This window comes from Garra rufa, chromosome 4, assembly GCF_049309525.1.
Source record: "Garra rufa chromosome 4, GarRuf1.0, whole genome shotgun sequence".
Classification (NCBI taxonomy): domain Eukaryota; kingdom Metazoa; phylum Chordata; class Actinopteri; order Cypriniformes; family Cyprinidae; genus Garra; species Garra rufa.
The window spans coordinates 31,063,139-31,077,014 of NC_133364.1; the positions used below are offsets into that span (position 1 = coordinate 31,063,139).

Genomic DNA, 13,876 nt, shown 5'->3' on the forward strand with positions numbered 1-13,876 from the left:
GCATTGTATTTATTTTATGAATATATACATGCTAACCTTTTTTAGGTCAACCTGTGAACAAAAAGAAAGAAAAATATATCATTTAAATAGAATTTCTCCTTCAGCTGTAGTGTCTCCTATCAGATGTGTGGAAAAGGACATTTGGCAACATGCTGGAGTCTGTCTGCATTGCGCATTACACATCCACTCACTCACCCACTCTCTCTCTCTCTCTCTCTCTCTCTCTCTCTCTCTCTCTCTCTCTCTCTCTCTCTCTCTCTCTCTTTCTCTTTCTCACCCTCCCTCTCTCTGTTTGTGTCTCTGCTGTTCTGCTGCACCGGTTTGAGGAGCACTGCAAGTTTGCTGTGGTCTGACGGCAGTAGGATGTGTATCGTGGATGTATTATATATTCTTGCTGTATGAATGTGAGGCTGTAATGTGAGATCTATCTTAATAACACTCAGGAGGTTTTGCACAGATCTTTCCTGCACTGCTTCTCAATCTGACTGCCCACGTAAGTACAAAGACAGTCATTTTATAACATCCCCATTGCCATCATTTGCTATCACGCTCATTATTCGCGTTATAAATGCATGTTCTTATTGGCAAATAGTGTCTTGATATTTGCTGAGAGCTAGACAAAAATAAAATAAATTAATTAATTGAAAATAAGACTAAATAAATAAATAAATGCACATCTTATTAAATGATTTTTCATAAAATGATTGTAATGTTTGCTGCCTAAAAACATACAGAAAGATTTTTTTTAGGATTTATATATTTATTCGATTTTTTTTTTTACATTTATAAATGTGTTACTATATATTATATTAATTTAAATGCATAATAGTAATAATAATAATACTATTTTTGAAGATACAGCAGAACCTTAACCATTTGTGGCATTTATGTTATAACAGATATACTAAGAGCATATATTCATCTTAGCTGGCTCACAAGAGGATATGTTCTGACTGCTTTCAGGACACCGCTTCCAAAGCTTGTAAATCTATTTTACAAGCAAACCCTATTCAAGTTCATTTCACCCAATCAAATCTTATTTAATCGTTTTTGATATTATACTTAAATATCTTTCCAATGGACTGTAGAATTCCACAAAGCAAAGGCACTGCAGAAATTCACGTAGCAGAGGAGTTTAAAATCTGATTTCATCTTACTGGCGATCATGATAGCCCTGTTGGGGACTCTATGTTCCAAAAGATCTTATTTTTTTATTTTGCTTTTGAATTCCGAAAGCAATATGATTCAACATATATGTAAGGAATTATATGTCGAAATTGCACGTCTTAATGCATCGCTATTGATTTGTGTGTGTTTGTGCATGTGAAGGTAGGACATATTTCTTTTCTCTCATGGTATCTGAGGTGTCTCATTACTCCCCTTCATTTTCTGGCTGACCAGGTGAGGACACAAAGTTGACGCAGTGCTCAACTGGACATGGAGATGGTCGACGTTTGGTGGAACATGAGGCTGGACGCCCTGTTGGGTCGTTGACTATTCAAACTGCAGGGCGTTGGATGCGCACTCAACCCACCTGAACATCCACTGCCATCCAGTACTGCGAGTTTGATCTCCAGGATGACTGTGGTGGTTGCTGGAGATAATATGGACGAGACATCCTCCACTCTGCAGGGGCATCCACAGGACTCACAGTATTCCCCCGAGTGCTGTGAGCGAGTTGTTATCAACATCTCGGGGCTACGCTTTGAGACACAACTCAAGACGCTTTCCCAGTTCCCCGAAACACTACTGGGCAACCCCAAGAAAAGGATGCGCTACTTTGACCCTTTAAGGAACGAGTACTTCTTTGACAGAAACCGTCCAAGCTTTGATGCAATCCTCTACTACTATCAGTCCGGGGGAAGGTTAAGAAGACCAGTCAATGTACCTTTGGATATGTTCTCAGAGGAAATTAAGTTCTATGAGCTTGGAGAAGAAGCTATGGAAAAATTCCGTGAGGACGAGGGCTTTATTCGTGAGGAAGAACGTCCCCTGCCGGACAATGAGTTTCAGAGACAGATTTGGCTGCTATTTGAGCATCCCGAGAGCTCAGGCCCTGCCAGAGGGATCGCGATAGTGTCTGTCATGGTTATTCTCATTTCTATTGTGATATTTTGTTTGGAGACTTTACCAGAATTGAAAGAGGATCCACATGGACGGCTTCAGGTGATAGGCAACAGCACATTCTACATTAAACCAAATATTCTTACCGACCCGTTTTTTGTTGTGGAGACACTCTGCATCATCTGGTTTTCTTTTGAGTTGATTGTCCGTTTTTTCGCTTGCCCGAGTAAACCTGCCTTCTTCAAAAACATGATGAACACGATCGATATTGTTTCCATCATTCCATATTTCATAACGCTTGGAACAGAGATGGCAGAAGACCCTGAGGGTGGAAAGGAGGCAAAAGGTGGAGGAGAGCAGGCCACATCTCTGGCCATTCTCAGGGTTATCCGCTTGGTCAGGGTGTTTCGGATATTTAAGCTGTCCAGGCACTCCAAGGGGCTTCAGATCTTGGGCCAGACTTTGAAAGCCAGCATGCGTGAGCTGGGTCTTCTCATCTTTTTTCTTTTCATTGGCGTCATTTTGTTTTCCAGTGCTGTGTATTTTGCTGAGGCCGAGGAAAAGGATTCCTTTTTCACAAGTATCCCAGACGCCTTCTGGTGGGCGGTGGTTTCGATGACAACCGTGGGGTATGGAGACATGTACCCCGTTACCATTGGGGGCAAGATAGTAGGCTCTCTATGTGCCATTGCCGGAGTGCTAACGATCGCGCTTCCAGTGCCTGTGATTGTGTCCAACTTTAACTATTTCTATCACAGAGAAACCGAAGGCGACGAACAGGCGCAGCTCCTTACGGTGAGCAATCAGAACATTGCGTCCGATTCTAACTCCAGTCGTCGCAGCTCATCTGTTGTCAGCAAGTCAGAATACATGGAGATTGACGATGACCTCAATAACAGCATTGATAATTTTCGCGATGCAAACCTGCGAACTGGGAACTGCACGGTTGTGAATCAGAATTGTGTAAATAAGGGGAAGCGACTCACAGATGTATAGGTTTCCAGTGTCATTTTAGGCCATTATAAGATACCCCGACTGTATATAGTGTGGTCTATTCATTTATCAGAACGCTTTAACAGGGCCTCTGATAATGTGTTCTTTCATTGCGTATGTCCACGAGAGTTGCTTTGGTTCTGTCTGAAGACTGGTCGTCTAAAATCTGCCTTTGGATACCAAATATGAAATAATTAAAAGACAGAATAAATACTATGTTCTTGGGAAGGTTAGAGTACTTGCATATATGAACTACTTTACATTTTGCAATGCACCTTATCCCAAAATATTATCAGCTCTCCAGCTATTCATTTGCAAATATAAGGTCAGCATGTGGAACTAATACTTTTTTTGTACCATGTTGATTTATGATTTATTTATTCACTTGTTTATTTGCTCATATAGGTTATTTTCAACCATTTACAAACTGAATGTTGATTAATTATGCAGATCATGGCATGTTTTATAAAATGTTGAGGTCTGTTTGATATGGTACTATGTATCCTGCTTTAATTAATACATAACATCAGTGTGAACTTTACATACATTACATACAGCCAAGCCGACAGTATAACTCTTCTGAACTACAACCACTGTCCATTAAAAGCACAACTTTCTTAAACATTTTCAAAAACTAAGCATTTAAAATCTGTTCCAGGCAGTATTACTTTGTAGACTTCATTTGTTAAAGTATTTTAAATGTACATATTCAGTGCTATACTTAATTAATCATAAGATCTTTTTATCTATATGATATCATTGTAATTATTATGTTTAATTATATATTATATTTAATACATTAATACATTTAAATGAATAATTTAATAGTGCCTTCAGTCCTCTAACTGGCATAGAGTGTCTCAACATGCAATAGTTACTGTAAAACATTTGCATATCTAATCACACGTGATGTGTTGAGGGATATTCCAGAGCTGCTGGGATTGAATTTCAGGAAACGGTCCCTCAAAATCCTTGTACATACAATAGAAGTTCATATCGCTGGATCAGGCATTGCTTTACAAAGAAATGTGAAACATGCAGTGTGTGTGCGTGCGTGTTTTCTTTTTTCTTTTTCTTTTTTTGAACATCTTTATGTATTCTTTTGTAATGGCTGTGTTTTCTCATTGGTTGCTTTGGATCTACCTCAGTGTGGTCATGCATAGTATGCTTGTGAATGCAAACTTCATATCCTGTCAAATTATCCAGTCAAATTGGGTTGGGAATGTGGATTTGGGGGGTTTGGGGGTGGGAATGAGTATGCAATGAAGGTGAAATACGTTAGAGTCCATAAAACTATAATTACAAAAATTACAAAAAGTTCAAAAAGTGACGCTAAGCACAAATACTAATAGTGCTGTAAAATACGCACAGGTCTGCATCAGGGACTGTAACTGGTAGAAACTGCCATTACTTTTAATATCCGTTACAATGTGAGTTGCGATCTAAAACGAACACCTTTAATTTGAGTGTAAATGTTGTCTAGCAAAACCTAATGCACTTTAATGAGAATTTATGTATTTATAGGTTTTGCAACAAGAATGACTAAAAGAACGAAAGGTAAAATAAAGAACCTAAAGACAATGTGTTGATTTGTTCATGTTAAGGATGTGTGTATATTTGCGGGACAGCATCTTAACCAGCATAGGTGTTTTGCAACCCTTTAATTCGTTCTTCGGGGCATTTATGATATTCACTTAGATTAAAAAAAAAAAAAAAAAAAAAAAAAAAAAAAACATCACAATTGTGGTGCTTTGCCAGCAAGATAAATAACTGAGATTTAAAAAAAAAATCTTTAAGAAAATATATTTTTTACAATGTGTTTATACAGTTCTGTATAAAAGAAATACATACCAGAGTGATGATTATTTATTATGACTATAGATGTCTACAGTTTGAGAAACACTTTTATATGAAACGAATAGAATACAATACAAAACAGTGGACCAAAAATAGTTGTAATGTAATCTATGTATGTTATTAAGATGAAAACAAAAATCGCTAAAAGCTAAAATGCTAATTGTCAATATATTATGTTAAAATAAATCAAATTCTATCTGTGATATAGAGTGGGGGGGAAAACAGACATCTAATAACCAGGGTTCTGAATCATTATTACGTCTAGAGATTATCATGTGTATTTTCATCTAGGCTTCTAATGTTCTTAGCATCATTTTTTCTTTTGACGATGAGAGAGTTTGGTATAAATGAGTGAACTGAAATGTGTTTCTGCATTCAAAGTACATTTCTGTTTTTTATTTATTTTTTTTTTAAAACAGGACCTGGTTTTCATGTTGGTCTTGTCATATTGAGTGTTATGCCATAATTTTAACTAAAGCACTTTGATATTATGCATGCAGGCAGCTCTGGGCTTATGTTGCTCTGACATGAATCATGCAAATGCTGGGAAGCTTTTTCTTTCCTTTTTTTAATTTAATAATCAAATCATTTAATTGTGATCACAATGATCTAATACCTTTATTTCAGTTGTTTATGGTGGTTGGCATACTTTTAATATGTGTTGTTTATTTATGGGCTGATAAGGTGTATTCTATGACATGACACTATGACCATTTTAAGTATTTTTGTTTTCTTACAGTTTTTAAAGAATGTTTTTCTAAATTCATTTCAACTCAGTCTTTAGGATAAACGAGAAGCTTCAAGGATTCACATTGATAAATAAATTGAACTAAAATCCTCATCTTGCCTCATCAAGGACTTGTTATTTCTGTTCGATTTCAATTCAACACCTCACTCTATAAAAACACATGAAACTTAAAACATTTTTTAAAGGACTTATTCTTTGGAAAACAAACAATAATTAAAATTAAAATAGCTTTTAGTTAAGTTGCACCACAGTCAAAAATTGCATTTTTTATATTTAATATTAAAAACTATTGTAAAAGATTGATGTAATTGAATTCCAGGCAGAAAAAGGAACTTTGTCCCAATGTTGTTTAAAGGAGTAGTTCACTTTCAGAACAAAAATTTACAGATAATGTACTTAGCCCCTTGTCATCCAAGATGTTCATGACTTTCTTTCCTCAGTTGTAAAGATTTTTTTTTTTTTTTTTTTTTTTTTTGAGGAAAACATTTCAGGATTTCTCTCCATATAATGGACTTCTATGGTGCCCCTGAGTTTGAACCTCCAAAATGCAGTTTAACTGCAGCTTCAAAGGGCTCTAAATGATCCCAACCGAGGAAGAAGGGTATTATCTAGCTAAGCGATTTGTTATTTTCTAAAAACATTTACAATTTACATGCTTTTTAATCTCTACATAGAGTACACTCAAAGCTAGACAAGACGAGGACTTGAGGTTAAAAAGTATATAAACTGTATTTTTTTTTTTAAATAACCAATCGTTTTGCTAGATAAGACCCTTCTTTCTTCGAGTGTGATCGCTTAGAGCCATTTGAAGCTGCATTTTGGAAGTTCAATCTCGGGGTCACCATAGAAGTCCATTATATGGAGAGAAATCCTGAAATGTTTTCCTCAAAAAATGTAATTTCCTTACAACTGAAGAAAGAAAGACATTAACATCTTGGATGACAAGGGGGTGAGTACATTATCTGTAATTTTGTGTTCTGAAAGTGAACTACTCCTTTAAGGGATTTTTGGGGGTTTCATCCAATATGACGGTTCATGCCTTATTTCCTCCACAGTTTATGTCTTAGTATTCTCTACAAATTACTTTAAACTGTTTTGACAAGTGTAACATAACCATTAGCTTTTAATATGTATTGACAATGGCATAAAAACACATCTAATCAAACAATTGTGGAATTGTCCATTTGAAAGCATCTCTTTTTGAAAAATGCTGTTCTTTAATGAAATTAATCTATGATGAGTTGTACAAATGATGTTAGGTAAGGTACAAAAATGTGAAAAATGTCCTACTTTTGACATTTAGACAGATAATACTCATATGTGTACACAATTTAACTTAAAGGGGTCATATGATGTTGCTAAAAAAGAGCATTATTTGGTGTATTTGTTGTAATGCAATGTGCTTATGCAGTTTGAGGTTCAAAAAACATATTATTTTCCACAAACTGTACATTATTGTTGCTCCTCTTTACCCCGCGTTTCTGAAACGCTTGGATTTTTACAAAACTCATCGTTGATAGAAACCGAGGTGTTCTCTGATTGGCCAGTTATCCTGTGCATTGGAAAACAAGAAACTGCTACATGACCCCTTTAAGAAAAAAAAAAAACTTTATATGTACATAATGATAACATACTTTTCAACAGACATTAATAAATTGATTATATGCTTACACACTACAATAATTTAAGTCCTGTCTTTACATACTGCAGTTACACATTTGGCATTATCTTAATATAATATACAGTGCCTTGCGAAATTATTCATACCCCTTCATTTTTTTCACATTTTGTTTTGTTGCTGCCTTATGTTAACCTACTTTAAATTACTTTCCACATCAATCTACACTCCCTACTCCATAATGGGAAAGCAAAAAATAGGTTTTTAACATTTGTGCAAATTTATTAAAACTAATAAGCTGAAAAGATCCCGTTGCATAAGTATTCATACCCTTTTCTGGGACACTCGAAATTTAGCTCAGGAGCATTCATATTGCTTCTAGATGTTACTACACTTCGAGTGGAGTTAAACTGTGGCAAATTCATTTGAATGAGTATGATTTAGAAAGGCACACACCTCTCAGAAAAGGTCTAACAGCTGAAAATCCATATCAGAGCAAAATGAGGTCAAGATAACTGTCTGTAGAGCTCAGTGACAGACTTGCGTTAAGGCAATGATCTAGGGAAGAGTTCAGAAAAAAAATCTGCATTGAAGGTTCACAGAAGCATTATCCATAAAGGAAGACGGTTGGAACAACTAGGACTCTAGAAAATGTCTGCCAGCCCCCATCCAAGCTGACAGAGCTTGAGAGGTGAAAAGATGAGGCAAAGAATGGCAGATAATTGCCAAATGCAGATGTGCAAAGCTTGTCACATCATACCCAAAAAGACTTGAGGCTGTAAAGGTGCTTCAACTATGTACTGAGTTAAGGGAATGAATACTTATGCAATGTACTTATTTCAATGTTTTATTTGGTGTAAAATTTGCAAATCTGGTTTTTGCTTTGTCATTATTATGGTGTATGGAGTGTAAATTGATGTGGGGAAAAACTAATTTAAAGCAGTTTAACATAATGCTGCAACAAAACAAAATGTGAAAAAAAAAATGAAGGGGTATGAATACATTTGCAAGGCACTGTAGTTATTCATTAGATTATAGCGTCACATGCAAAGGGAAAATACAAAGACTAATAACTGTGAACGTATTATTTTGATCTTTAATAGCCATCGCAAGTGATCTGGTGTGTATTTTCCATTGAGGTATTTATGCATGCACATGGCTTGAGAAGCAGGACGGTTTGGCAGAGCCTTGAGCTCGGTGCATGTGAGGTTGGCGTGGGAGGAGAGAAGCTGGGAAAAATATACAGACCTGAAGAGACGGGGTGAGAGAGAGAGAGAATAAAAATGAGAGTGAAAAAAGAGAGAGAGGTAGGCAGAAAAGAGTAGAGGGAGTGAAGAGCTAGTGATTCAGCCACAGCACGATGAAACTCGGGCCTGCACGCCTACAGGGGAGAACGAGCATGTACGTTTGCGCACATATGGCCAGAGATGCACAACCTACCGAAAATGCACTGACTAAAAGCTGCTGTGCTCTTTACCACAGGCATTCTGGGAGTTATTGTAGACTAGACTAAAAATAAGGTGTCTTTTATGCCGACATATGCTCGCACATTGGGAGGCACAGCAGGAAGAGTGCGCATTCATGGACGCTTCACTTGTGAAATCACAAGGCTACAGAAAGTGCCGTAATGACCTTTGTGACAGGATGCATCTACAGTATATAGCAGTATTTTACACTTATATTTGAAATTTTTCCACAGACCTTCTTCCCACACGTTCCCAGGTGCCCGTCCCCTGGGTCATCCTCTCTTTCGCTTCGCTACCCTTCCCTCTGGCAGCCCACTCGTAAGGCCTGTTGCGTAATGCCACCAGTCTGTTCAATTATTGAGAGCTCTTCTATTTCTCTATTGTTCGGGTGGAAATCAGTGAGCTGATCTTTGTGAAACCAAACCCTTGTGAATGGGCTTTGTCCCCCAAGCTTCCCCTCACCTAATCTAACCTGACAACAACTGGGAGATTGATTGATTGATTGATGGATTGATTGATTGAACCAATGGGCTGGCTTTGATTCAAGCAGGGGAACTCTACTCATCTCAGCCTACAGTATCCAAATACTGTTATCAGAGCTCATCTGGGCTAGACAACGAACATGTTAGGTCACAACCTTGTAAGATAAAACTTTTAATTATGTTACATTAAACATTAAAACTTGTGTTTCTACACATAGTTTCAATCACAGCTTTTAAGCGCAGTTAAAGTCCATGAAGAACCACAAAGTCCACCAAAAAGACCTCTACACTGAGACACACATAGCCTTCAATAGCTCCTTAGGTTTCATTTTCCATGGCCTACGTTCATGTTATCACACTGGATCTACTGAGGGACAGGCTGTATGTACTGCCACTCTTTATTTTGATGTCACCTAAGAAAAAGTATGAGATCTGGGGAGTTTCTTTGGAGTTAGCAGGTTCTCAGTCAGATGTTTTTTATATGACCTCTGTGACTGCTGTGCTAGGAACAGTTAGATGAGCTCAGGTTTACTTCTCATGCACATTTATTCTTGTGACATTTATTTCTAATAATTGTGAGTTCAATTTTTGGCAGTTGCCAAGATTTGGCAGTTTTATTTAATACAATTTTGACTATGATAGACAACTTATTGTTTTTAGGTTATGCTTCTTATTACTCCGGTATCTTCTACCTCAATTTTAATTTCGACTAAATGTGAATTTATATCCCACAGTATGACATTATGTGCTAAAATTTGTTTTGTATATATGTCACAATGTGACTGATAAGAAAGTAAAATAGTATTGAAATATGCATAATATCAAAATAGTATTTTTTTTTTCATTTATAGTTAGTAATAGTCATGTGAAGATGTGTTAAGCTGGTGTCCTGTTTCCACTTGGATTCATCAGGTAATAAAATATTTATATTCATTCAGAGAGCAATTGAACTTTCCTGCAAGGCTCAAAGCCTTCAGTATTCTGACCTTTTGACCTCTCAGACAACTCAACTCAAATGTCCATGAAATTTGTATTTGGGAGAAGATGAGATTATGGACCTTAGGAGCCTACAAGCATTTCTCTTTTTAAATGCTGTATTTTTTTTTTTTTTTTCTTGAATGGTAGCAGGCAGATGATCATGCTTGTTATAAAGGTGTGACACATTAGTTTTTTTATACTTGAAATATTAAAGTTTTATAAAGTTAATGTTTTTAAGATGGAAAAATGTGGTCTTACAAATGCTAGACATGTGGCTTTCAAAAGAAAGACTGCTATCAAAGAGCACACCCAAGACTTAGACAGACACAATAAGTGTTAGAAAGTATTCTAGGTTATTGCGTGTGGAGGTTTTTGGTTCAATAGTTAAAACTTCTGTTCAATTCAAAAGACAAAATTCATCTATTTTTTATATCAACTATCCATTCTGTTAGTTTTGTAAATTGGTATGTTTCATTAGGCTGTGAAGAAATTCAGAGCCAAATATCATCAGCATAACCATGAATTATGTTTTGGTTCCTTGCCATTCCACTAACGCCATTATAATTTTCAAATCTATTCAAAAGAATGATCGATAGTGTCAAATGCAGCGCTAAGGTCTAGTAACACTAATAAAGAAATATAAATATGATCATAGAAAAATACAACTATGATCTTTTGATAAGAGCAAGCAATTTGTAACTGTAATGAGAGTAGTCTTAGCACTATGACATGGTAAATCCGGACTAGAAATCCTTGTAGATACCATTTCTCTCTAAGACAGAACATGTGAGGATACTGCCTTTTTCAAGTATTTTTGACAGAAAAGGGAGAATCAGTTCTTCCTCAGGGGGTCTATAGTACATTGTCCAATACATCATTGTTGTTGGATAAATGGATTTTACATAAAACTAGATAATGACCTGAAAAGTCTGTCAAACCGCTCTGTTGCAATATTTTGCTGCCAACAACATCAAATTCAATGTAACAATATTAAGCCTGTATAATTGCACTTGTTGTCTAACTCCAACAGAGTTTAGAATAAATGCTAATCCCAGTCCATCTCTTTCATTATCTACATGGATATTAAAATCACCAACAATTTAGACTTTATCTTCAGCCAGTACTAGCTCAGATAGAAAACCAACAAATTATTTAATAATGCCTATATATGGTCCCCAAATGGCTTGTATACAGTAGGCACTACAAATTTCAAAAGGGATTTATCATTTACACTTGTTACACTAGAAAATGTTATAAAAGCTCCATCACTTCAAAACAGTTATACTTGAAACCAGACCTTTGAGATATATGGCTCATATTTCTAGTAGTCTTGGGGGGTAGACTCATTTAAAGTAATGTAATCAACTGGTTTTAGCCAGGTTTGTGTCAAACAAAGCATTTACAAAAAGTGCATTTGAGAAGGGTCACCCCAGTATGGATGAAGACCGTCTCTTTTCAAGAGGTCAGGTCTTCTCCAAAAACTTGTCCAATTGTCTAAAACCTCTGTTATTCTGCGGGCGTCACTAAGACATCTAGCCATTGAGTGACAACAGTCTGCTATGTATCTCATCACCACGTTAAGTAGGGAGGGGGCCAGAGCATATTACGACCACCAGAGCATTGTATGTGCAAGTTCACATACCTTATTAATGATATTTTTAGTGATATCTGATTGGCAAAGTCAGACATTATTAGCACCAAGGTGAATAACAATCTTAGAGTATTTATATTTAGCATTAGCCAGCAGTTTAAAATTTGCTACTGGTTAAAATAATTCCCTTCATGTATCACATGTGAACCCCTTGCTGCTGATAAAGAAAGCAACACTAAACATGTGGCAAGAAGTGCAAGAAATTTCTAAGAATGTTTCGAGGACATTATGCTACGACGTGGTAATGTTCCCTTTCGAAAGGAACTCTCACTGCGTCCTCTAGAGGGCGCTATGGGGGGACGCTGCAGCGTGACTCATGTCTGAAGAATACATAGAAAAACTACATGAAATGGCCGGCGACAGCATTCGTGGCGTCGTTAGTGGCTCCTTGCTTGCCTTATTCCTGAGGGAATTTGGCGCCTGGGCGGAGTTATGTTTAGCTCCCGCGGGAGCCGAATATGTGCTGCGCGTCGCGATTGTGGAGTTAATTTACCGCCAAAAAAAAAAAAAATGGGGGATTTCCTGAGACTAGTTCAGCCATGATTATGGCAGAACAGTCTTACTAACTGCAGCTGTCTGAGGCTAGCTGTGTGTTAATGCTTCCCCCTTTAGGGTATTGGAAGCTTTCGGTCAGTTTCTCACCTTGGTTGGTCCTTCCTACACACAGATACCTGAGGATGTCTGTGTGTTGGTTTTCTGAATGCTCCCCTTTGGGGGCTGTTTTCAAAGGACTAACCGGAGGTCTTTCACTGATCTGTTAGTTTTCCAGGCTCTTTGGCCTTTCTGTATTTATGTGGCTATGGACTAGGTAGATCACTGCCTTTAAGTCCTTCATTCCATGAAGGCCCAGGCCAGATTTTAACTCCTTAAACAGGGTTTGTTTAAGTTAGAGCTAAATGCAGGTCACTTTGGGTGAGTCCGATCCATTTTTCTTTTTAACAAAAGAAAAAGGAACTTCATACTGTCTCAGGCCTGTGTGTTGTGTTTTTGCTTCTCAGAGAAAAATGACAAGTCTACGGCGGATGCTCCCCCTCTGATCCTACGGATTATGGTTACGGCAGTTTTCGTCCTCTCCACACCACAGGCTGTGCGGTAAACCACCCTTACAGCATATGTTAGACATAGGACTTATGTCCTCTTCAAGGTAAGCTTCCTAAGTTTCTTTCTTAGGATTGCCCTTGGCATGTTTAACGCTGTCCTTTGCAGGCCTGTTCTGAGAATCCCTCTAACCTGCTCCAGGGAATTTATGTCCTGTTGAGGCAGGAACATAAATCCACCTGGACGGGGGTCTGTCGATCCCCCTGTTAGCTTAAAAAAACAAAACAAAAAAAAAACAAAGGCAGGGTCGGTTCGACCGAGGTAGTACTCCCCTTTCCGTGGAAAGGGTTTATTCAGAGTACCGTTTCTCGCTAACAGAGCCAGGTTTTCCTCCCGGTTCATCTGGGTTTAGGGCCTGTCCTTCTTGTCCAGGCTGATTCTCACTCTTCAGGCCTCACGCACGAGCTGGGCTCTCCCCTTTCCGAGGAAAGGGTCCCCAATGAGCGCCCCCTCGCCAGGACGGGCGTTCCTCCCTGGCCTTCAGGGTTAGGAGTTTGTCCTCATGACTTACAAGATGTTATTCTGGATCTGTTTTGTGTGTTGTGTTTATTCCTTAGGAAGGAATATTTATAATTCAACGAAGCACCCCTCCCTCCGGTCGTATGGTGGTGTTTGTCTCCAACACTTCGATCCAGAAGGGACAGCCTACAGAACAGGTTTCCCCCCTTTCAGTGGTTAAACGTGGGAGTTTTTCCCTTCACCTAGGTAAGCATCTTAAAAATACATTTTAGGATTGCCCTAGCATGTTTAACTCTGTTGCAGATAGCCTGTGTACGAGAATCCCCTTCGTGTCCTCTCCTAAGTGAACTACAGGATTCCGTTGGACCCTGTTTAGGTAACCCAGAGGAAACTTCCTCTTTTAGCATCTGGTTTCCATGGAGACAGAGCTTCTCTAACCTGTTGAGATAGGAGTTCACTTGA

The 13,876-nt window shown here is 37.8% G+C and overlaps 1 protein-coding gene across 1 annotated transcript; it reads left to right on the top strand.

The window, feature by feature from the left end:
* The first annotated feature begins 332 nt into the window (after window positions 1-332).
* Window positions 333-5,755, top strand: kcna1b (potassium voltage-gated channel, shaker-related subfamily, member 1b). Its single transcript, XM_073838968.1, has 2 exons — window positions 333-493; window positions 1,402-5,755. Exon 2 carries the CDS (start codon window positions 1,579-1,581, stop codon window positions 3,058-3,060), a length of 1,482 nt encoding a protein of 493 aa, XP_073695069.1. The 5' UTR covers window positions 333-493; window positions 1,402-1,578; the 3' UTR covers window positions 3,061-5,755.
* The last annotated feature ends 8,121 nt before the right edge of the window (window positions 5,756-13,876 follow it).

Coding starts and splice junctions, on each gene's coding strand:
- kcna1b (XM_073838968.1), top strand. CDS start 1,579: ATGACTGTGGTGGTTGCTGGAGATAATATGGACGAGACATCCTCCACT.